The sequence below is a fragment of the Schistocerca cancellata genome, chromosome 11 (assembly GCF_023864275.1).
Source record: "Schistocerca cancellata isolate TAMUIC-IGC-003103 chromosome 11, iqSchCanc2.1, whole genome shotgun sequence".
Lineage (NCBI taxonomy): Eukaryota > Metazoa > Arthropoda > Insecta > Orthoptera > Acrididae > Schistocerca > Schistocerca cancellata.
Genome location: NC_064636.1, coordinates 54,979,583 through 55,005,889, shown reverse-complemented (window position 1 = coordinate 55,005,889; position 26,307 = coordinate 54,979,583). Strand labels below are relative to the sequence as shown.

Below are 26,307 nucleotides of genomic sequence, written 5' to 3'. Positions count from 1 at the left end.
ATAAACAAAAAATCCCCCATTCCACCTAATGAATGCCCTCCCGTGCAACATAAATTCTTTGAGAGAGTAGTTAACACAACAAGCATTTATTTCAATAGCACAGAATTAAATTTGTTAAATAAGGGACTTAAACATAATATTGCCACAAAACTTGATTACAACAGTGTTAAAGACCTAATAACTAACACCAAAATAGCATGTATAGCATCAAAACTAGATCAGAATGATCAAAATGCTCTAGCCCATGATGCAAACAAAATAATAAAGAAAACCATAGATGTACAAAGGCTCCATAGTAATAAACATGATGAATCTGCAACACTGAAACAAATTAACAAAAAGCTAACAAATAGTAGTGCCCTTGTTGTTAAATCTGACAAAGGCAGCACAGCCGTGATAATGTACGAGTATGATTACATTAAGAAAACCCTAGAATTTTTTAAGAATAACAACATAACTGAGTTGAAATCTGACCCCACTCCCAAATACCAAGCTAAAATAAAAGACATGTTAAAAAATTGTAACTTTCTGCTGACATCCATTGAAGCCAAACAATGTGTTATAATGAACCCTACAGCACCAAAGCTTAGATCACAACCTAAAATTCATAAAGATGGACACCCGATACGCCCGATTGTGAATTCCATAAATAGCCCAGGGTACAAAGTGACTAAAAAACTGCATGAAATACTCAAGAAATATTATACATTCCCAACCAATTATTCCATAAAAAACACCTATGATTTGATTGACAGTATCAGAGAAATTTACATTCCCAATGCAGCTAACTTTGCATCCCTTGATATTGTCAACCTGTACACAAACATACCTATAATAGACACACTTCGAATAATAAAAAATAACTTATTACAACATAAAAAGTTAAGTGACATGGAAATCTGTGAGCTGATGGATTTACTTGAATTAGTGCTGTCCCACAATTACTTCACCTTCAACAACAAAATATATATTCAACATGATGGTCTAGCAATGGGCAGTAGTCTAGCTGGCCTTCTTGCTGACATCTACATTAATGATCTCGAAATTAAATTCTTTAAAGCAAACCCAATAGAAACAGACAAAATCATTTATTATAAACGATATGTTGATGACACCCTGTTGTTATATGATGGGACAGCCACTGAAATTGAGGCCTTAGCTGGTAAACTTAATAATGTTCACCCCAAAATACAGTTCACAGTAGAACACCAAACCCAAAAAGGTATCTATTTTCTTGACCTAAACATAACACATCACAACAACAAACATAAATTTCAGATATATAGGAAACCCACCACTTCAGATGTCATAATAAACAATACATCATGCCACCCAAATCAGCATAAACTAGCTTTTTTCAAATCAGCACTTAACCGTATCAACAAGATTCAAGTTGATCCTACTGCAAAAATTAATGAAATCAATATATTAAAAACAATAGCATCAAACAATACTTATGACCCAAGCATAATTGAAAAATTAGATAAAAACATTATATCTAACAAAGCAAAACCAGCAAGCCAGACCTCAGTAGCAGAAGAAACCAAATTCGTTTGTATGCCGTTTCTCGGCAATATCTCATACAAACTTGCTAAGCTATTCAAACCACATAATGTCAAAATAAGTTTTCACACTAACAACAAAATACAGAACAAAATAGTCCACAACACCAAAATAGCCAGCACACCCTACCAAAAATCTGGTATATATAAATTAAGATGTGACAGCTGCTCCTGCTACTACATAGGGCAAACAGGTAGAAATTTTGAGATCCGATACAAAGAGCACACTGATGCACTTCGCCTAAACAACTTAAATAGATCCACTTTTGCTACCCATCTAGCAGATAATAAACATTCCATAACAGACATTAAAACTAACCTTCAAATCCTACACACTGTAGACAAGGGATTCAAGATGGATCTTCTCGAACAATTAGAGATTTTCACCCACAAACATAATTCCCCACATACCATTTTAAATGAGCAGACAGAATTGGCGAATAACTCCTTCTTTCAGAATTTTAAGGATTCTTTGAACTTAAAAAACTAAACAGTCATTCAGAAACAAAATGCCCCCCCCCCTCTCCTTTTTCCTATACACCCCCCCCCCCACCGCCAACTCCTTTTCCACACCCTTTCTAGTACCAGCATTACTTATTATTTCAAGTTAACCATCAATCTCTCATCCCTGACATCATATGCCAAGATCAGCCAATGGAAGGAGCAAGAAATTAGCTGTCATAATACTCTCAATACCAATAATCTTAAATGTAACTGAAATATTATGTAAAAAATTTAGTTTAATATACCTGTTAAAATTGCACAGTTAATTTATAAATAAATATTTTAATAGTTTAAGCTAATTTACATTTATTTTCTATGTAATAAAGACAAATCTCTTGTCAGTGTGTGCGATGACTAATAATGCCTCTGGTCAACTTGAAATCTTTGATACTGTAGTTATATTGCAATCTTTGGCTTGTTTATAATGTGTAAATTCTGTATTCGTATCTGTGGCTAAGTGTGTTCAGCGATGTTTATGAAAAACAAGATATATGTTTCCAACAGTGCCTCATAAAAGTAATATACATCTAGTGAAAGTTTTAACTTGTGTAATTGTGAAAAACAAGACACAATGGTTTCAAAAATACGTCCTAAAAGAGATATATATACCTGCAGAAAGATTTATCTGTAAGTAACACCTCAAAACGTAAATTAAACTGTAAATATTTCATGTAACTGTACCACATGTAGTGATTATTTGCTCTTATACGTTAAACATAAATTATTCTATAAATATTTCGTGTTACTGTACCACATGTAGCGATTATTTGTTCTCGTTTCTGTTTAGCCACAGATACTCAACCACCCACACAATGGGTACAAAAAAGCACTAAATGTATATACCATCTGATGATGAGTTGCTAGGCAGCTCGAAACCGGTCATGGTTAAATAAAATACATCTACATAAAAGGCGACTGGTTGCAGTAATTTCTGAAAAACTTCCTCATTAGTTATGTGATCTACCCATCTAATCTTCAGCATTCTTCTGTAGCACCACATTTCGAAAGCTTCTATTCTCTTCTTGTCCAAACTATTTATCGTCCATGTTTCACTACCATACATGGCTACACTACATATAAATACTTTCAGAAAAGACTTCCTGACACTTAAATCTATACTCGATGTTAACAAATTTCTCTTCTTCAGAAACGCTTTCCTTGCCATTGCCAGTCTACATATCCACAACATGTACCACATAAATGATATTGAACTGAAACCGTCAGCTGCCAACAGGTGTTGTTGATATATCTCGATAGGGACAGCTGAAAATGTGTGCCCCGACTGGGAGTCGAACCCAGGATCTCGTGCTTACTTGGCAGACGCTCCAGCCATCTGAGCGACCGAGGACACAGATAAACAGCGCGTTTGCAGGGACTTACCCCTTGCACGCTTCCCGTGAGATCCACATTCCCAACTGTCCACAATCTACATACGTAATGAACCTAATAGAAATTTGTCCAGCCACTCACTACTTGCGCACAATAAGATGACGATTCCCGTAAGAGTTAGGGCAACCTGTGTGCACTCGCACAGACGAAGGTCAGTGACTGGGTAGCCTTTAACTACCTATATGAAGATAGTTACTGTTCTCGAAAGAACAGATACCATTGATGACCGTGCAGCTACTATGGAATAGATTATAATTAATTGAATACTCCATGTTTTCCAACATAAAATGTTAGCATCTGGAAAGGCTTCAAGGCCACCACCATAAACACAATGGTTGCCCCACACTACAGCAAGTGTCAGCCATGTACGTTAATACAAGTGCCACAGCAATGCCTCGGCGACGTGCATGGCAACGTCACTTGCGGCACAGCTTTCCTGTGTATCGTGCTTTGAAGGCAATTGATATTGACTTGGCTGGACAGTTCAATAAGCAACAACTGATTCGATGTCCGAATGTGTTTCGAGGACTCCGCCTGAACTTCACATGTGATGTACAAGCTCTGTTTGGAGGTAGTACATGGCTGACACTTGCTGTAGTGTGGGGCAACCATTGTGATTATGGTGGCCTTGAAGCCTTTCCAGATGGTAACATTTTATGTTGGAAAACATGGAGTATAGCTGAGACAACAGGACTCTTAGCCAAAGTTCCATATGGTACGCTTGTTCCATCTATGCCATTTGTGTTGAGTACTAGAAGAAAGAAGAAATTAAGTGCTGACGAGTACCTGTTTATATGGGCTAAAGTTGGCAATGGAAACTGTAAAATAAAGATTACTGGTGACTGTATGTTGTATTACAGACAATAAAGATTGATCCATCTAACCGAGAACCATCCTTACCTATCCCGTGAGATTATTTTTTTTTAAAAATTAAAAACAATATTCACTTATAACTTGGTGGTTGGGCCTCTCTTGGTTGTTCGCTAGGTGGGTGACCTTGAAACGGACTTAGCCGCTGCGCTGGCTGCCGCGCGCCTTCTGATTGGCTGGTAGGCCTGTGGCGCGCGACTCAAATCGTGGCGGGCGTTCAAATCCGGGCAACACGGGCCCTAGTATTACTAGGCCCGTGTTGCTTGAAAACTCACTTGCGGTAGCTTGCGCAACACTGATAAGGCGCGCCGCCTTATCGGGACTTCCGGCGTCTGCGCGCCGGCTGCAGCTGTGCCGCAGTGCGGAGCGTCATTCGCTCTGCGAACGTCGAGGAGTACGGACGCATAGCTCTGGGTCTCGCTGGGCGTTGGCTTGCTACGTTTATTGTACTAATTAATTGAAACCTTCAGCTGCCGACAAGTGTTGTTGATGTACCTCGATGCACACAGGTTGCCTGAACTCTTACGGGAATCGTCACGTTAGAGTGAGCGAGTAATGAGTGGGTGGCCGAATATCTGTTAGGTACATTACGTACGTAGATTGTGGACAGTTGGGAATGTGGATCTCACGGGAAGCGTGCAAGGGATACGTCCCTTCACTCGCGCTGTTCATCTGTGCCCTAGGTGGCTCAGATGTATAGACCGTCTGCCATGTAAGCACGAGAACCCGGGTTCGAGTCATGGTCGGGACACACATTTTCAGCTGTCTCCATCGAGATATATCAACACCACCTGGCAGCAGCTGAGGTTTTCAATTAATTATAATTTATTCTAGAGAAGCTGCATGGTCATCAATCTGTTCTTTCTAGAACAGTTACTATATTCATATATTTACCACATACCTTGCTACAATATACACTGTTATTTGTAAATACCTCTGGAGCTTCAAAAGGTGAGCGCAAGAAAACTACAAAGTGTACAGAAAAAAACTGGCCAGTTGCAAGTAGGACTCACAAATTGAGTATTCTTTACAAACCTATGTATACGTAGACAGTTCGTACAGTCTGAGAACTGAGAATCTTGACTATTTTTGCACGTTATCGATACTGATAAAGCTAAGATATCGGTCCCAGGGATTCCGAGACTTTCTAGTTTTGATTTCAGTAACATAAATGTTACATATAGTTTTGCAGAAGGCAAGATGACCATTATTATAATAGTCAATAGTCAAGAAATGACCTTATTGCTCATATGATGAATTTCAGAATTAATCCGTCATCATATATTGGGGAGTGATTACTGCACATTAATACGGAGAAACCCCGTTATCTGCATGCAGGAATACCTCCTGGCTATACGATGCTGGATAAATTCCTAAACGTGTCATACAAGCAACAAATTCATTCCTCGCCCGATGTCTGAGTTTTTCCATTGCGACCCACTCAGCCTACATGCACAGCTACTGATTGTTTTAATTTAAAGTCTGACACCGGATAACAAATGACAAAACAAATCATTTTTTGTGAGATGTATAACTAAAATTAACAATTTTAGGATTTTTTTCTTCGAGTGTACTGTGAAACCTTGCTTATCGCAAAATTTCATGATTCTAGGCCAGCGGGAAATACCCTATAGGTACTGATGAGCGAGTTTATGAGTATTAAAATATGTGAAATAAATGGCTGCATCCTTACTGCACTGACTTAGAAGATCCACTGCATTACTGTGCCAAGGCACTATAATCCTCAGTATATGACATAAATCTCAATTTCATATTTGTACCAGTTCCTGAGAAAAAATGTCTGTGACAGTCAGACAGAAGGACGACAAGATGGATCTACAAGGAAGGGCTCCGTTCGTACCGACAGAGGTACGCAGCCCTGAGAATGGCACGTGTAAGTGGGCAGGACAAGTCTACAAGTTTCGATCTGTAATACATGCTATTGCATAGTTGCACTAGAGAGTAGGAGTGTTAGAACACGTACAAAAATCATTCACTTCAACTTGTCACATTAAATTACACTCCTGGAAATTGAAATAAGAATACCGTGAATTCATTGTCCCAGGAAGGGGAAACTTTATTGACACATTCCTGGGGTCAGATACATCACATGATCACACTGACAGAACCACAGGCACATAGACACAGGCAACAGAGCATGCACAATGTCGGCACTAGTACAGTGTATATCCACCTTTCGCAGCAATGCAGGCTGCTATTCTCCCATGGAGACGATCGTAGAGATGCTGGATGTAGTCCTGCGGAACGGCTTGCCATGCCATTTCCACCTGGCGCCTCAGTTGGACCAGCGTTCGTGCTGGACGTGCAGACCGCGTGAGACGACGCTTCATCCAGTCCCAAACATGCTCAATGGGGGACAGATCCGGAGATCTTGCTGGCCAGGGTAGTTGACTTACACCTTCTAGAGCACGTTGGGTGGCACGGGATACATGCGGACGTGCATTGTCCTGTTGGAACAGCAAGTTCCCTTGCCGGTCTAGGAATGGTAGAACGATGGGTTCGATGACGGTTTGGATGTACCGTGCACTATTCAGTGTCCCCTCGACGATCACCAGTGGTGTACGGCCAGTGTAGGAGATCGCTCCCCACACCATGATGCCGGGTGTTGGCCCTGTGTGCCTCGGTCGTATGCAGTCCTGATTGTGGCGCTCACCTGCACGGCGCCAAACACGCATACGACCATCATTGGCACCAAGGCAGAAGCGACTCTCATCGCTGAAGACGACACGTCTCCATTCGTCCCTCCATTCACGCCTGTCGCGACACCACTGGAGGCGGGCTGCACGATGTTGGGGCGTGAGCGGAAGACGGCCTAACAGTGTGCGGGACCGTAGCCCAGCTTCATGGAGACGGTTGCGAATGGTCCTCGCCGATACTCCAGGAGCAACAGTGTCCCTAATTTGCTGGGAAGTCGCGGTGCGGTCCCCTACGGCACTGCGTAGGATCCTACGGTCTTGGCGTGCATCCGTGCGTCGCTGCGGTCCGGTCCCAGGTCGACAGGCACGTGCACCTTCCGCCGACCACTGGCGACAACATCGATGTACTGTGGAGACCTCACGCCCCACGTGTTGAGCAATTCGGCGGTACGTCCACCCGGCCTCCCGCATGCCCACTATACGCCCTCGCTCAAAGTCCGTCAACTGCACATACGGTTCACGTCCACGCTGCCGCGGCATGCTACCAGTGTTAAAGACTGCGATGGAGCTCCGTATGCCACGGCAAACTGGCTGACACTGACGGCGGCGGTGCACAAATGCTGCGCAGGTAGCGCCATTCGACGGCCAACACCGCGGTTCCTGGTGTGTCCGCTGTGCCGTGCGTGTGATCATTGCTTGTACAGCCCTCTCGCAGTGTCTGGAGTAAGTATGGTGGGGCTGACACACCGGTGTCAATGTGTTCTTATTTCCATTTCCAGGAGTGTAGGTCGCACCTGCAGACGGAGAAAACAATAAAGGCATTTCCAAAAGCAGGCTGCTGTCGCACCTTCCTGGGCGATTTGCATCTGCGACCTCAATGAATAGCAGTCGCATAGTGCAGTTTGCCACATCGTAAGTGATGCCCATACTGCACACCTCTAATGGGAGTTACAAACTTGGAGACACTCTCCATATACTGTTCAGTATTTGTTTTCTATATATCTTACAGTTTTCAGCAGTCGTCTTCTGAAACCTAGAAGTTACACGTGGATAAACCTGTATTGCACATATACACCGTGAAGTGCATGGGAGAGGGTACATTCCCACTGTACCGTATGTGACGGTTTCATCCTATTTCTTTAGCAAGTGGAATGAAGCAAGAATATCTGCTTAAATGCCTCTGTGCTTTCTGTAAACAGTTGAATCTGGTTCTGAGGTCCCTACTGGAAAGATATGTACGAGACCGTGGAATATTCCTGTTTCTTGACATATCTCTATTGTGACTCATTGGAACTTTCAGACTGTTCTGTGTCATAGCTAACGAACGGCATTATCTTAAAAAGGTCTAAGGTTACTATTTATTTTGTCTGCCCTGTCATTGATATACAAATAGAACATCAGCGATCGACTGGGGCATGACTCTCATTAGTTTTTCACCTGTTGATGACCGTCCATCCAAGATAGGGAGAACTGGACGCCATATAAGAGGGGGATAATGTATTGCTGTCAACAAAAATATTGTGTCTGTGGAGGTTGAAACTGAGTCTGATTGTGAAGTTATCTGGACAAAAGTGGCAAGCCTATGTAAGCTTAAGTTAACTATCGGATGTCTTTGCCGCTCACCAGATTCTACTGTAAAAATTGTCGATTCATTCTGGAAGCATCCCCCAGGCTGTGGCTAAGCCATGTCTCCACAATATCCTTTCTTTCAGGAGTGCTAGTTCTGCAAGTTTTGCAGGAGAGCTCCTGTAAAGTTTGGAAGGTAGGAGTCGAGATACTGGCATAAGTAAAGCTGTGAGGATGGGGCGTTAGTCGTGCTTGGGTAGCTCAGATGGTAGAGCACTTGCCTGTGAAAGACAAAGGTCCCGAGTTCGAGTCTCGGTCCGGCACACAATTTTAATCTGCCAAGAAGTTTCACTGTCGAATCATTCAAATAAAATCAGTACAGTGGAAGTATCCAACTCATGAAATATTAGTTGCAGGTGACTTTAATCTATCGAGTCTACTGGGACATCTAAATAGATCTATTGCAGGAGCTATGGACAGCCACTACTTTTGAACATGTTTTCTGAAAACTGTCTTGAACAGCCAGTTAGACAACCCACACACAATGGAAATATTTTAGACCTCGCTGTTATAAACAGGTCTGACCTTGAAACTTCCTGGCAGATTAAAGCTGCATGCCAGATCAAGGACCTTTGCACACCAGCTGGTGGAGCATTCGCCTGTGAGACGCTAGTCCCGAGTTCGAGTCTCGGTCTGGCATAAAGTTTTAATGTGCCAGGAAGTATCGTATCAGTGCACACTCTGCTGCAGAGTGAAAATTCCATTCAAGTCCGACCCTATCAACGGTGTTAGTATAGAGACTGGGATTAGTGATCACGATGTCATCGCAGCAACGATCACTACTAGAGTTATTAAATCCACCAAGAAGGCTAGGAGAGTATTTATGATAGAAAGAGCAGACAGTCATTAGCATCCCACTTAGACAATGAATGGATGTGATTGAGTTCCAATATGATGGACGTAGAGGAATAGTGGGGAAAGTTTAAAAGGGCTGTAAATAATGATCTGGAGAAGTATTTGCTGAATAAGTGGATTAAGGATGGCAGCGACTTGCTGTGTGGGTTGATAACAAAATTAGCTGAGGAAGCAGAGACCGGCCAACACTGGGTTCAAAAAAGAACGAGTAAATCTCAACAGGCAAAATATAGTAGAATTTTGTGTGTCTGTAAGATGATGGATGCGCAAAGCATAAAACAACTTCCACCACCGTACCTTAGTAAACATCTTGCCGAGAACCTAAGAAAATTCTGGTACTACATAAATTTGCTAATCAGGTCGAAGGTATCTGTCTGGTCACTTGTCGACCAGTGTCATGAGGCAACAGAAGATAGCAAAAGGAAAGCCGAAGTTGTAAATATCACATTTAAGAAACCATTCACACAGAACTATCTTACACACATATGGTCACTTGACCGTCGCACAGACACCCTTATGGATGACATAGAAATAGGCATCCCTGGAATAGAGAAACAACTGAAAGTGTTGAAAAACGAATAATTCTCCAAGTCTGGATGAATCCAAATGTGGTTTTAGGGTAGTATTGTCAGTTTTAGAAAGCACCGCTCATGCGAAACTCAGCTTGCCCTTTTCTCAGATGCCATGCTGTGGATGATAGTCAACAGCCAGATTCCATACTTCTAGATTTCTGAAAAGCATTCGTTTCGGTGCCATCTCACAATCTGTTAACGAAGTGCGAGCATACAGAATAGGATCTCAGATATGTGAGTGGCTCGAAGACTTCTTAAAAAACAGAACCCAGTGCGTTGTCTACGACGGCGGGTGTTCATCAGAGACGCCCTGAGGAAGTGTGATACGACCGCTATTGTCCTCTGTACACATAAGCGATTTGGCTGACAGGGTGGGCAGAAATCTGCAGTTGCTTGCTGATGATGGTGTGATGTACGGTAAGGTGCTCAAGTTGAGTGACTGCAGGAGAACATGAGACTACTTAGACAAAATATCTAGTTCGTGTGAAGAGTGGCAGCTTGCTGTAGATGTATAAAACTATAAGCTGATGCAGGTGAGAGGGAAAAAACAATCCTGTAATGTTTGAAAACACCATCAGTAGTGGCCTGCTTGACACAGTTGTGTCAATTAAATTTCTGATCACAGTACTGCAAAGCGATACGGAATGGAATGAGCTCGTTGGATTGGTAGAAGGGGTTGGGGGGTTGGTTTGTTTGGGGAAGGAGACCAGACAGCAAGGTCATCGGTCTCATCGGATTAGGTAAGGAAGGTGAAGGAAGTCGGCCGTGACCTTTCAAAGGAACCATCCCGGCATATGCCTGGAGCGATTTAGGGAAATCACGGAAAACCTAAATCAGGATGGCCGGACGCGGGATTGAACCGTCGTCCTCCCGAATGCGAGTCCAGTGTCTAACCACTGCGCCATCTCGCTCGGTTCATCGGTAGAAGAAAGGCGAATACTGGATTTCATCTTATTGGGAGAATTTAAGGAAAGTGTAGCTCGTCTATAAAGGAGACTGCATATGAAATGCTAGTGCAACCCGTACCTGAGTGCTGGTTGTGTGTATGGGATCCACACCATGTCAGATTAAAGGAAGACATCGAAACAATTCAAAGGAGTGCTGCTAGATTTGTTGCCGATATTTTCGATTAGCATGCAAGTATTATGGAGATCCTTTGTGAACTCCAAGGGAATCCCTGGAGGGGAAGATGTTTCATCTACAAGGAACCACTGAGAAAGTTTAGGGAATGGACACTTGAGGCTGACTGCTGTATGGCTCTATGGTTCTACTCCCGCCAATGTTCATTTCCCATAAGGACGACGAAGATAAGATAAGGTATATTGGTCTGGCATGAAGGAATATAGATAGTGGCTTTACCCTCGCTACTTTTCAGCGGAACAGCAAAGGAAACAGCTATTATTGGTAGAAGGTACCCTCCAACATGCACCGTGTGGTGGCTTGCGGAGTTGTGTTTAGATGTAGAAGATAACATGCTGTGTCCTCACTACCTAGTGAATCTGCTTCAACCATTTGCGGTGACCCCACATTTCGTTGCCACAAAGCACCAGTACTGCAAAACTAACGGGCACACAGAATGCACACAGGGAGTGCGAGGATGAGGCAGCCACTACTGACTTCTTGCACCAGGTCTGCGCGGCGGACACCCAGAACATCTGCCGCGGGGAGAGGCCGGCCAGCGCTGGCAGCCTCGGCTCTGATTGGCCGGTGCGGCGCTCCAGGGCGAGGTAGGCGCCGTACGCCTCCTTGATGCCGCCGTTGTCTGCGATGTTCTCACCCTGCGTGTTGATCCCATTCAGCTGCAACAAAATCCGATACCATCAGTCGCTATCACGCACCTGGTGGTCACCCATGCATTGGACTGTGTGAATTGATTGCTATAAAACAGCATGCACGTTCTATTTTTTCCCTCAACATATACATTGCTGGGGAAAAACTAGTACACCCTTTTATAGATTTCTAATTCACTCAAAATTTATTGATGCAACAGTGCATATGGAGTGCATGATACAATTACATTCAGAGATCAACAGCACAAGCAGTTCTGAGGTACCCATGATGATGCACCCGTATTGCATGGTGTAGCCTCCACGGTCGGCAATGCAGATGCTGACTCTGGCACCCAGTCGATTGTACAGATGGCAAATACTGTCCTGGGATACGTTATCCCATACCCAATCGACCTGATTATGTAATTCTGTAAGAGTTGTCGGTTGAAAAGTCACACGAGTCACTTCTCGCCCCAACATATCCAGCACGTGCTCGGTTGGAGGTAAGGCTGGAGATTGTGCTGTACAGGAAAGTTGGTGCACATATTACAGAGAACTATGAGTTTCACGGGCAGTGTTCCTGTCGGAACAGCATATCACATTCGTGTTGCAAGAACGGCAGAAGAATAAGTCCACAATACGAGGTGCATTCAAGTTCTAAGGCCTCCGATTTTTTTTCTCCGGACTGGAAAGAGATAGAAACATGCACGTACGGCAGATGGAATTTTACCGCCAGCGGCGAGAATGAGAACTGTTTTAAATACTTAAAATGGTGACGTTTTCCTTACTTGAACAGCGTGCAATCATTCGTTTTCTGAATTTGCGTGGTGTGAAACCAATTGAAATTCATCGACAGTTGAAGGTGACATGTGGTGATGGAGTTATGGATGTGTCGAAAGTGCGTTCGTGGGTGCGACAGTTTAATGAAGGCAGAACATCGTGTGACAACAAACCGAAACAACCTCGGGCTTGCACAAGCCGGTCTGACGACACGATCGAGAAAGTGGAGAGAATTGTTTTGGGGGATCGCCGAATGACTGTTGAACAGATCGCCTCCAGAGTTGGCATTTCTGTGGGTTCTGTGCACACAATCCTGCATGACGACCTGAAAATGCGAAAAATGTCATCCAGGTGGGTGCCACGAATGCTGACGGACGACCACATTGCTGCTCGTGTGGCATGTTGCCGAGCAATGTTGACGCACAACGACAGCACGAATGGGACTTTCTTTTCGTCGGTTGTGACAATGGATGAGACGTGGATGCCATTTTTCAATCCAGAAACAAAGCGCCAGTCAGCTCAATGGAAGCACACAGATTCACCGCCACCAAAAAAATTTCGGGTAACCGCCAGTGCTGAAAAAATGATGGTGTCCACGTTCTGGGACAGCGAGGGCGTAATCCTTACCCATTGCGTTCCAAAGGGCACTACGGTAACAGGTGCATCCTACGAAAATGTTTTGAAGAACAAATTCCTTCCTGCACTGCAACAAAAACGTCCGGGAAGGGCTGCGCGTGTGCTGTTTCACCGAGACAACGCACCCGCACATCGAGCTAACGTTACGCAACAGTTTCTTCGTGATAACAACTTTGAAGTGATTCCTCATGCTCCCTACTCACCTGACCTGGCTCCTAGTGACTTTTGGCTTTTTCCAACAATGAAAGACACTCTCCGTGGCCGCACATTCACCAGCCGTGCTGCTATTGCCTCAGCGACTTTCCAGTGGTCAAAACAGACTCCTAAAGGAGCCTTCGCCGCTGCCATGGACTCATGGCGTCAGCGTTGTGAAAAATGAGTACATCTGCAGGGCGATTGCGTCGAGAAGTAACGCCAGTTTCACCGATTTCGGGTGAGTAGTTAATTAGAAAAAAAATCGGAGGCCTTAGAACTTGAATGCACCTCGTATTCTGCATGTACCGTGCGCTGGTTAGCGTCCCTTCCAGAAACACTGAGGTGAACGGGAGTCGTACCCTATCACACCCCAGACTATGAGGCCTCGGGTGGGGCCAGTCTCTCTCGGATGAATGCACTCTATGAGATAGTTCTCACCGAGTCTACATCGTACGTGCAAACGTCTACATCTACATCTAAGTGATTACTCTGCTATTCACAATAAAGTGCCTGGCAGAAGGTTCAAGCTGTTTTTCTACTGTTCCACTCTCGAACGGCACGCGGGAAAAACGAGCACTTAAATTTTTCTGAGTGACCTATGATTTCTCTTATTTTATCGTGATGATCATTTATCCCTATGTAGGAGGGTTCCAACAGATGTTTTTGCAGTCGGAGGAGAAAACTGGTGATTGAAATTTCATGAGAAGATCCTGTCGCAACCAAAAACGTCTTTGTTTTAATGACTGCCATTCCAATTCACATATATCTGTGACACTATCTCCCCTATTTCGCGATACTGCAAAACGAGCTGCCCTTCTTTGTACTTTTTCGATGTCATCCGTCAGTCCCACCTGATGCGGATCCCACACCGCACAGCAGTACTCCAGAATAGGGCGGACAAGCGTGGTGTAAGCAGTCTCTTTAGCAGACCTGTTGCACCTTCTACGTGTTCTGCCAATGAATCGCATGCTCTACCCACAATTTTATCTATGTGGTTGTTCCAATTTCGGTTATTTATAATTGTAATCCCTAAGTATTTATCTGAATTTACAGCCTTCGGATTTGTGTGACTTATCGCACAATCGAAATTTAGCTGATTTCTTTTAGTACTCATGTGAATAACTTCACACTTTTCTTTATTCAGGTTCAATTGTCACTTTTCGCTCCATACAGATATCTTATCTAAATCATTTTGCAAGTTGTTTTGATCATCGGATGACTTTACAAGATGGTAAATGACAGCATTATCTGCAAAGAATCTAAGACGGCTACACAGAATGCCTCCTGTGTCGTTAATATAGGTCAGGAACAATAGAGGGGCTATAACACTTCCTTCGGGAACGCCGGATATTACTTCTGTTTTACTCGATGACTTTCCGTCTGTTACTGCGAACTGTGACCTTTCTGACAGGAAATCTCGGATCCAGTCGCACAACTGAGGCGATACTCCGTAGACAAGCAGTTTGGTTAGAAGACGCTTGTGAGGAACGGCGTCGAAAGCCTTCTCGAAATCTAAAAATATGGAACCAATTTGACATCCCCTGTCGATAGCACTTATTACTTCATCTGTGTGCAGGCAGAATCTCGTTCATCACTGAAGACCACGGCGCGCCATTCTGTCTTCCAAGTGATCCTCTGACGGCACCAGTCAAGGCGTGCAAGTCGATGCTGGAAGACGAGCTAGAGGTGTGTGTGCCTCTAGTCTCACTGTTAATAACCAGATCAAAACACTCTGTGGTGACACTTCTTGACTGACAAACCCTGTTATCTGTGCCGTGGTAGCTGTACGATCTGTTACGCTGCCCTTACAATTCGTCTATCCTGGTGGGCACCTGTGTGGATGACCTGAACCTTGTCCACGGACGTGAGAATGTTCAGGTGACTACCGATACCAGCGCCATTGCACAACTGGCGCAGCACGTCGAACTTGTGAGGCAGTTCTCCGAAATAACCATCCCGTCACTCGGGAGGCCGCAGTTCAACTCGTCTCAAACTCGCTGAGTGGCCTGTAGGAAGCGTTAGTGCATCTCCGTGCTTGCCCGCTTGCTTCACACGTTCGCACTGCACTGAGGCTTCTGGCTGTGAGAGCTCGCAGCTCGTGGTCGTGCGGTAGCGTTCTCGCTTCCCACACCCGGGTTCCCGGGTTCGATTCCCGGCGGGGTCAGGGATTTTCTCTTCCTCGTGATGACTGGGTGTTGTGTGCTGTCCTAGGTTAGTTAGGTTTAAGTAGTTCTAAGTTCTAGGGGACTGATGACCATAGATGTTAAGTCCCATAGTGCTCAGACCCATTTGAACCATTTGAACCTGGCTGTGAGAATTCCCCCTTAAAGGGTAGAGACAGATGGCATTCTGGTAGCTGTGCCATTACGCTATCTGTTGGCGGGTGATGCTGAAAGCATTTTCAGTACATCTGCTATCCTCCAAGTGATATATGCCTTCATCAGATCAAAACTGATGTCGCCTTTCCGGGTGTACCAATTTTTTTCCCAGCAGTGTATACCGAAGAACAGATTGTAAATGATACATCATTACAGTGGTTTGTTCACATTAAATTTGTAAATTGCCTCAGATGAGATGCACCTCATTAGAATGATGATTACAGAAATAAGACTACTGAAGAATGATAGATGACACTCATCTTCACAAGTATGATGATTGATCAAAAGGGGCAGGTGAATGTGCCACGTAAAAGACATTTTCACAGTAAATGGTCACCACCTCTGTAGCTTAATGGTTGCAAGGCTATCTTCTGTACTGAAGGACCCATGTTAGAATCTCAGTTTTTTTCTGGGCTATGGAGGTCTGGAACGGTGTCTACTCAGTCTTCTAAGATGAAGTGGCCAGCTTCTAGTATAAGAAAAAAGTGGTACCATAAGGATTCATCTATTGGCAATAAGGGCTGAAGGGTTTGGTGACATGCTGATTGTATGGCCCACGATCATAGGTCACTGTGCCGTAGGCAGCAGTTGGCCAACTGGATGAGGCCTAAGGCCTTATGCATGTGTGATATTTACATTTACATAAACATTGATTTGTCACATGGCGCTAACAAATATACCAGGTGACATCCACATTCACTGAAATTATTAGTCAAGTGGGGCAGACAAATGTCACAGATAATACACATCTCCACCAGAAGGGTGATTAGTCGATAGTGCACTCAAAAGCAGCAGATGAGCCAAACTTCATCAGGGACAGTCAAATATGACAAATATGTATCTTGATTAGAGTGATGATTTACCCATATAGAGAAGTCAAATGTGCCAGATGAGGGCATCTTCACGAGACTGTTGAATACTCAGATGGAGCAGTCGACTGTGCCAGGTTAAATCCATTTTCATTGACATCATTACTCAAATGGGGCTGCAAATGTGGAAGATAGGATACATCTTCTCCAAAACGATTAGCCAAATGGAGCAGCCAGCAGTGGCACATTAGTTGCCCATCTGTTGGAATGGTGCTTACTGAAATATGCTAGATGATGTGAATCTTCATTGAAATGGTGATTAGTCAAACAGAAGAAACTGAGGCTCACATAATTGATTTCAAAACTGGGAGCAGTCTGGCTACTTTCTTCTGAAAAGAGCAGGGTAAGTAATATTTTGGAGAAGAAGGTGGTCAGTCAAAACAGCAGGTGTACTCACGTGCATGCCCGTCTGTTCGTCGGTGAAGTTTCCATACTGCCAGATGATGCACTCTGCCTTCTTCAGGTACTTGTCACGGGTCACAGGATCCCACCAGTCCACAAGGTTCCCGTCCTTGTCAAACTGACGGCCCTGAAGAGTGTTCATGCATTAGAGCTACGTAACACAAATTAAATATAGCGTAACATTTTTTTTAGTGTTTCAGCCACCTACATTACTCCCGTACTTGCTTTCCCATTCCATTCCTGAATGGTGCACGGGAGGAATGGGTGACAAGCTTGCACGTGATTTCGAATCTCTCGTATTTTATATGCTGAATAAAATCTCTCACACTGGCTGTTAAAATACTTCACTGCAGACTTCACATCAACAGAGATGGATCTTCAGATGACGGGTTTTGTAAGGAGTTATGACACGGCAAAGTAATTACTTAGAGCCAAATCCCATCATTTATCATCAAGATAGAAACAGATAGCAGGCTAAAAGTGGTAGTCCACGATTAAACTGATTCAGACGATAGAGCGGGCTAGCGCTTTTAGCGCCATATCTGTTTCTGTCTTGAACGATGGGACTTGACTCTAAGCAATTACTTGGCATGCCATGGCTATTTAGAAAACCTGTCACCTAAAGATGGAACTCTTTTGATGCAAGGCCAGTACCGAATTTTGAATAATAGTATTTTAACAGCCAGAGTGGAAGATTTTATTCACAATGTGGAAGGCCGGCTGGTGTGGCTGAGCGGTTCTACGCACTTCAGTCTGGAACCGCGCGACTGCTATGGTCAGATGTTAAATCCCATAGTGCTCAGAGCCATTTGAACCATTTTTGAACAATGTGGAATTTTGAATGCAGTTGCCGTACCTTCAAAATAATATCTTATTTTATCATCATGGCCTTTCCACAAGGTACTTGTAGAATGAAACAACATATTTCTATGAGCATAAGATTACAAAATTTTAACAGTAAACCACGCCATGATGCACAAAATCTCTCTTGAAGAATAAGCCACTGGAGCTGTACAAGAATCTCTGTGGCACTTTCTCTCTTCCAAACCTGTGATGAAACGCGCTGCTTCTCTTCACACCTCCTCCATTTCCTCTATCAATGTGATCTGCTATGCATCCTGGAATGAGAAGCAGTACTAAAGCATTGGTCAAATGAGGGTTTGCTAGCTTCCTTTGTGGACAGATCATACTTCCTGTGGACATCTTCCAATTTATCTCAGTATCATTCACTGTGGCCTAAGAGTGATTAGTAATAAAATGTCCCGGATCCTCCATTAAATCCCAGAGATTGGCTAGATTTAGAATGAAACTCATCAGCAATGGCAGTTGAAGGCTTCTTAGTCTTAAACACGGCATCATAAAAGTGAGTGGAGAAGTGGACTGAGTACCACGGGCCCTCTTGTCCTTGGTGCGGGACACTCTCGCTAAGAGGTGGGAGATTCAGCAATGATCAACATCTTGATGATGGAAAAGGCAATGTAAACTACTGCACTGAAGACACTTAATGATTAGCCACAGGACATATTGACTGTAATTGAAAAAGTGCCATGTTGGTCTCTCCCATGACCAAAGATACTGCGTTAGTCCGCTATTCACATCTATAGGAAGTAACTGTCAAGGGGGGGGGGGTGAGAGTAATCATGAGAAAAACATTGAATAACCAGCAAAAAGGGAAAAATTGTACAAGCCAGAGTGTGGAATGTCAGAAGGCTGAAAGTGATAGGAAAAACTAAAAAAGGTGAAAAGAGAAAGATACAAGATACAATATACACTCCTGGAAATGGAAAAAAGAACATATTGACACCGGTGTGTCAGAACCACCATAATTGCTCCGGACACTGCGAGAGGGCTGTACAAGCAATGATCACACGCACGGCACAGCGGACACACCAGGAACCGCGGTGTTGGCCGTCGAATGGCGCTAGCTGCGCAGCATTTGTGCACCGCCGCCGTCAGTGTCAGCCAGTTTGCCGTGGCATACGGAGCTCCATCGCAGTCTTTAACACTGGTAGCATGCCGCGACAGCGTGGACGTGAACCGTATGTGCAGTTGACGGACTTTGAGCGAGGGCGTATAGTGGGCATGCGGGAGGCCGGGTGGACGTACCGCCGAATTGCTCAACACGTGGGGCGTGAGGTCTCCACAGTACATCGATGTTGTCGCCAGTGGTCGGCGGAAGGTGCACGTGCCCGTCGACCTGGGACCGGACCGCAGCGACGCACGGATGCACGCCAAGATCGTAGGATCCTACGCAGTGCCGTAGGGGACCGCACCGCCACTTCCCAGCAAATTAGGGACACTGTTGCTCCTGGGGTATCGGCGAGGACCATTCGCAACCGTCTCCATGAAGCTGGGCTACGGTCCCGCACACCGTTAGGCCGTCTTCCGCTCACGCCCCAACATCGTGCAGCCCGCCTCCAGTGGTGTCGCGACAGGCGTGAATGGAGGGACGAATGGAGACGTGTCGTCTTCAGCGATGAGAGTCGCTTCTGCCTTGGTGCCAATGATGGTCGTATGCGTGTTTGGCGCCGTGCAGGTGAGCGCCACAATCAGGACTGCATACGACCGAGGCACACAGGGCCAACACCCGGCATCATGGTGTGGGGAGCGATCTCCTACACTGGCCGTACACCACTGGTGATCGTCGAGGGGACACTGAATAGTGCACGGTACATCCAAACCGTCATCGAACCCATCGTTCTACCATTCCTAGACCGGCAAGGGAACTTGCTGTTCCAACAGGACAATGCACGTCCGCATGTATCCCGTGCCACCCAACGTGCTCTAGAAGGTGTAAGTCAACTACCCTGGCCAGCAAGATCTCCGGATCTGTCCCCCATTGAGCATGTTTGGGACTGGATGAAGCGTCGTCTCACGCGGTCTGCACGTCCAGCACGAACGCTGGTCCAACTGAGGCGCCAGGTGGAAATGGCATGGCAAGCGGTTCCACAGGACTACATCCAGCATCTCTACGACCGTCTCCATGGGAGAATAGCAGCCTGCATTGCTGCGAAAGGTGGATATACACTGTACTAGTGCCGACATTGTGCATGCTCTGTTGCCTGTGTCTATGTGCCTGTGGTTCTGTCAGTGTGATCATGTGATGTATCTGACCCCAGGAATGTGTCAATAAAGTTTCCCCTTCCTGGGACAATGAATTCACGGTGTTCTTATTTCAATTTCCGGTTGTGTATTTAAGTGATTAAGACTGCATGATCGCAGGTTAATGTAAGCGCGAGATAAGCCATTGCAAAGGGGATATGCTGGTCCTGTCATAATTGGCGTAGCCAACAGAATGTTGAATACAAGCATTCGCACTTGCATGAATTTTCTTGTACAGGTACCAGATGTCAGTATGTGTGATGGAGTTCCATGCCGTGGTCGGTAGATACATTGATGGTGGATGCTGCTTGTGGATGATGCTGGAGTTGCCATCCGATGATGTCGCATATGTGCTCGATTGGAGACAGGTCTGCTGATCGAGCACAGCAAGGCAACATGTTGACACTCTGTAGAGCATGGGCGGGCAGGAATCCTGCACATGTGCGGTGCAATTGCACGCGTGCAGTTAACAGGTGTTCCGCGTGCACACAGGGGCAAGCTGGCCACCCGCTTACCTCCCATCCTCACCAAACCTTCTGTCCGCTCCTTCCTCTGTAATGCGTTTTGTTTCCTAGCTTGCTTTATTGAGTGAATGAATAAGGTTAGTAGGAGTGCTTGAAAGAAATCGTGCTTTGAAAGAGTACCTATTACCTACGATACGTTTTATTTATTTATCACAGGTGGAGTTTACAATACGCTTAATATCTGGAACAAAATTTCTACATACAGACAAACACAAACAGTTACGTAAATTTTCATCACTGATGTTTGCTCTTAACCGAGACATTAATTCAGCAAATGGTTTTCCAGCTCTCGCTATATTAAGCGCAGTCTTATAACTTGCACATACCGCTGGGCTATTATTGCTGTCGTCGTGGAAACTTGAAAACAGTGCTCCATAAAATGTTAAACCAGTTAGATGAGAGACATGACGAGAGAAAGTCGCAGATCTCTCGTGACAACAGCAACTACGACAAATTCAAATGGCTCTGAGCACTATGGGACTTAACTGCTGTGGTCATCAGTCCCCTAGAACTTAGAACTACTTAAACCTAACTAACCTAAGGACATCACACACATCCATGCCCGAGGCAGGATTCGAACCTGCGACCATAGCGGTCGCGCGGTTCCAGACTGTAGCGCCTAGAACCGCTCGGCCACTCCGGCCGGCCAACTAAGACATATTCATCTGGTATCGTCAGATCGCTCTTCTTAAGCTCAGTCAATTCCCCATCCGCTCAGAATCCGACAATAAATTGTACTCGTCCTTGTGAAATTTGTTATAATGGCCTTCAATACTAAACTTCCGTTGACCAGCGAGAATACTGCCACATATTAAACATTTCGAATTTTCACGTTTTTGCACAAAGAAGGAAATGATTCTCCCATTACTTTTTAAAAGATGGCAAATCTCCACTTCTCCGTTTCTTGAAATACAACGTTCACTACATAGTGCTCGCTTCGCATCAACGTCCGCAGCTCAGCGTGGTACTACACTGCCGCAACCTGCCGGCTGTTGCCACGGCCCCATTCGACGCCTGCACGCAAGCAGCACACGTGCAGCGCTGTGCGCTCGGGAGCCGCGTGCGACGTTTGCCCACCTCTGCTGTAGAGCATGCTGGGTTACAACAGTGGTATGTTGGCGAGCGTTGTCCTTTTGAAAACACGCTGTGGAATGCTGTTCATGAATGGCAGCACAGTAGGTCGAATCACCAGAATGACGTACTGGTTTGTAGTCAGTGTGCACAGAAGAACCAGGAGAAGGCTCCAGCTGTCCTATTAAATCACACTCCAGACAACAACTCCAGGAGTAGGTCTGGTCCGTCTAGCATGCAGACACGTTGGTTGCAGGCCGTCAATCAGTATCCAATGTAACCAAGATACAGCCATCACTGGGACTGAGGCAGAACCAGTTTTCATCAGAAAAAAACAAGAGATGTCCACTTCGCCCTCCAACGAGCTCTCGCTTGACACCAGTGAAGTCGCAGATGGCGGTGGTTTTGGGGTCAGTGGAATGCAAGGTACAGGGTATCTGTTTCGGAGCTGAGCTAACCTAAGGACATCACACACATCCATGCCCGAGGCAGGATTCGAACCTGCGACCATAGCACTCGCACAGTTCCAGACTGTAGCGCCTAGAACTGCTCAGCCACTCCGGCCGGCAAATCATTATCAAAACTAAACGTATAATTACGTGTGTTTCATCAGTACAGAAACCATTTTGTATCATGCTCATTATGATGGAAGCAGCTTTCACACCCTGTCACAGTTCTCGTGAAAATGTGTCCTCCATTTCGAAATTTCGGAAGGAAACTTTGAGTGACCATTCATCTCTGAGATTTATGGTGTTTGATGGAGTAAAAACTAGAACAAACAGGCACAAAATTTTGAAGAACCCAAGCGTTGAACCATTTCCAACATTGCACTAAATCTAATTGCAGCTTTTCTTGGAATTTCATTTACAGTGGCAAGAGTATCATATGCAATGAACTCTTCCAATTCTGTCGTTACTGCCTACCATGGAGGCAATTCGAGGGCAATCACTGTGAACCCCATGTCGGATGACAGACCTGCCCTAAGGCAGTACAACGCACTTGTCAAAAACACTCCACACATCGACATTTATTGTTTCTGACTGCTGTTAAGTACGCAACATTTAGACCACTTTCAACAGAGCTCTCTGTACCTCGGCAAGCAGTGTGCTAGTATCGCAACTGCAGTCACTGGTTCAATTCTTACTGACAAGAATTGTTTCTTATTTCTTTCTATTTGACTTGTATATCACCAAATTAATTTCTTTTTAATGAAAATAAAGATTTTTATTTTTACTCTGGGTGTAACTAAATTCCTTCCACAGTATTTAAAGACAGATTGCATACAACAAAACAAGAAAAATTGTTGAGTAAATGTGTGCTCTAAATACATATTTTAAGAATTATGAGCACTAATCACATGGAAATGTGAGTATTCAACATAAATTAAGATAGGGCACAAAACCACAAAACGTCAAATAGACACAATGCGTCTTTTTTATTTTTAGAGAGTGTTATTGATACACTGGGTGTAACTAAATTCCCTTCTCAGTGTTTAAAGACAGATTGCTTACACCAAAATAAGTAAAACTGTTGAGTAAATATGGGCTCTAAATACATACATTAAGAATTATGAGCACTAATTCAGTACAAAAGGTGTGTTTCACAGGAACCATGACGAGGAAGAGTTGACAGTTCTTAAGCTAAGTATTTTGGAGCCATCATTTACCAGACATGTTTTTCTTGCATTCGTCAACACTACCTCCTTGTCCTTCCACAATCTGGACGTCAAAGTGCTTGCAACAGAAGAGATATATTTCATAGTATCGTACATAAACAACTGCTCATACCTAGCAAGATATTCATTTTAGAGCCCATGTGATCCATACTGTTTTCTAGTTTTGATGTAATGAATGGGTAATAATTTTTCATTTCACACCAAGACATTTTGCAGTTTTCCGCTAAATGTTACTTTATTTTCCATACTCATCTTACAATTCACTTTTCCATGTTTAATTTTAATAGTAAACAAAAATCTAAGATGGCCTGTTCCTGAGGTCTCCTTATCGGATGAATTTCAGCAAATGATTTTCCTTCTTAAGCAATTGATTTCCTGGCAGCAAACTGCTGAAACGAAAGTTCAGTATCGGTGATGTTGTAAAGTTGTGTTGTCATGGAATAGAAGTTAATGATGTCGCAATGTTCCAGCACATGCTGTAAAGTCTCTGGATGAAGACAACGCAGTTGTTTTTCTTATACTGTTGCATTTCAGTCATAACAAAGAATTGCTCACACTGGAAACCATTGTGAAGTGCATGGCAGAGGGTACTTAACATTTTAACTCATACTTGGCTTTCTTCCCCTTCCATTAACATATTGAGTGTGGGAAAATGACTGCTTAAACGCTTCTGTATGTGCTGTAATTACTCTGATCTCGTCTTCACGATGTTTATAGGACTGATACACATGAGTATGTAGTGTATTATAGATGGGTTGCACAAGTATTTTGCAAGCAATATCTTTTGTAGAATGACTGCATTTCCTTAGTGCTCATCCAATGAACCGATGTCTATCACTTTATTTGCCTATGGCTGAGCATTTGTGATCACTACCACAAATTCTTACACGTTAGTGTTTTTGTGAGTTGACTGATTCCAGCTGTACTGTAGTCACAGTATAGTACTTTTCTACATTTTAAACAGTTATGTCTCTTTAAAGTATGTAGTATAAAATGCATATAAAAAATTAGGTACCTCATCGTCAAAGCCGTGTGTGATCTCGTGGCCGATGGTGGAGCCGATGCCGCCGTAGTTCATGTACTTGGGACGGTCGGCGTTGAAGAACACAGCCTGTAGGATACCTGCTGGGATCCCTGCGGAAGTCACACACACTCCCATCACTGCACGTATTGCTGCTCTGGTCAAAATTTTCTCCATCAGTAACTGATAGTTACTAACTAACATTAATTTCTCTTACTCAAATAACAAGCCTCAAATATACGAAAAGATCACTGAATACATGATCATGTGGCAGCATGGGAAATTATAATGTGAACAAAGTTTGCAGAAACACGTCCGAAGCAGTGCATGTCGACTTACAGATGCTTCGAGTTAGTTGGTGGAGTGCATTACTGTGACTCTGGAGAGTGACTGAAACATATGGAACGTTGCTGACAGTAGCTGACATCATCATCATCTTCATCATAACTATCAACAATAACAACATCAATCATTTGATTCCCACTGCTGGATATGCTGTAGTTCCTTCTCTCACAGGAAGATTGCACTGTAGTTCCTTCTCTAGATTGTCGCACAAATGACAAAATGGTAGATATCGAAATAGACGCTCAAAAGAGGAAAGGCCTCTGGACCTGATGGGATACCAGTTCAATTTTACACAGAGTACGCGAAGGAACTTGCCCCCCTTCTTGCAGCGGTGTACCGTAGGTCTCTAGAAGAGCGTAGCGTTCCAAAGGATTGGAAAAGGGCACAGGTCATCCCCGTTTTCAAGAAGGGACGTCGAACAGATGTGCAGAACTATAGACCTATATCTCTAACGTCGATCAGTTGTAGAATTTTTGAACACGTATTGTGTTCGAGTATAATGACTTTTCTGGAGACGAGAAATCTACTCTGTAGGAATCAGCATGGGTTTCGAAAAAGACGGTCATGTGAAACCCAGCTCGCGCTATTCTACATCTACATCTACATCTACATCCATACTCCGCAAGCCACCTGACGGTGTGTGGCGGAGGGTACCTTGAGTACCTCTATCGGTTCTCCCTTCTATTCCAGTCTCGTATTGTTCGTGGAAAGAAGGATTGTCGGTATGCCTCTGTGTGGGCTCTAATGTCTCTGATTTTATCCTCATGGTCTCTTCGCGAGATATACGTAGGAGGGAGCAATATACTGCTTGACTCTTCGGTGGAGGTATGTTCTCGAAACTTTGACAAAAGCCCGTACCGAGCTACTGAGCGTCTCTCCTGCAGAGTCTTCCACTGGAGTTTATCTATCATCTCCGTAACGCTTTCGCGATTACTAAATGATCCTGTAACGAAGCGCGCTGCTCTCCGTTGGATCTTCTCTATGTCTTGTATCAACCCTATCTGGTACGGATCCCACACTGCTGAGCAGTATTCAAGCAGTGGGCGAACAAGCGTACTGTAACCTACTTCCTTTGTTTTCGGATTGCATTTCCTTAGGATTCTTCCAATGAATCTCAGTCTGGCATCTGCTTTACCGACAATCAACATTATATGATCATTCCATTTTAAATCACTCCTAATGCGTACTCCCAGATAATTTATGGTATTAACTGTTTCCAGTTGCTGACCTGCTATTTTGTAGCTAAATGATAAAGGATCTATCTTTCTGTGTATTCGCAGCACATTACACTTGTCTACATTGAGATTCAGTTGCCATTCCCTGCACCATGCGTCAATTCGCTGCAGATCCTCCTGCATTTCAGTACAATTTTCCATTGTTACAACCTCTCGATACACCACAGCATCATCTGCAAAAAGCCTCAGTGAACTTCCGATGTCATCCACCAGGTCATTTATGTATATTGTGAATAGCAACGGTCCTATGACACTCCCCTGCGGCACACC

At 44.2% G+C, this 26,307-nt stretch overlaps 1 protein-coding gene across 1 annotated transcript in view; it reads right to left on the bottom strand.

Annotated features, from left to right (window-relative positions):
• LOC126108186 (neprilysin-2-like) overlaps positions 1 to 26,307 on the bottom strand; it is a 246,429-nt gene that overhangs the window by 4,094 nt on the left and 216,028 nt on the right. Inside the window, exons 12-14 of the mRNA XM_049913426.1 lie at positions 24,452 to 24,570; positions 17,060 to 17,191; positions 11,653 to 11,834 (exon numbers count right to left, since the gene is read on the bottom strand). Coding sequence (XP_049769383.1) covers positions 11,653 to 11,834; positions 17,060 to 17,191; positions 24,452 to 24,570 — 433 coding nt within the window. The remainder of the gene's footprint in view (positions 1 to 11,652; positions 11,835 to 17,059; positions 17,192 to 24,451; positions 24,571 to 26,307) is intronic.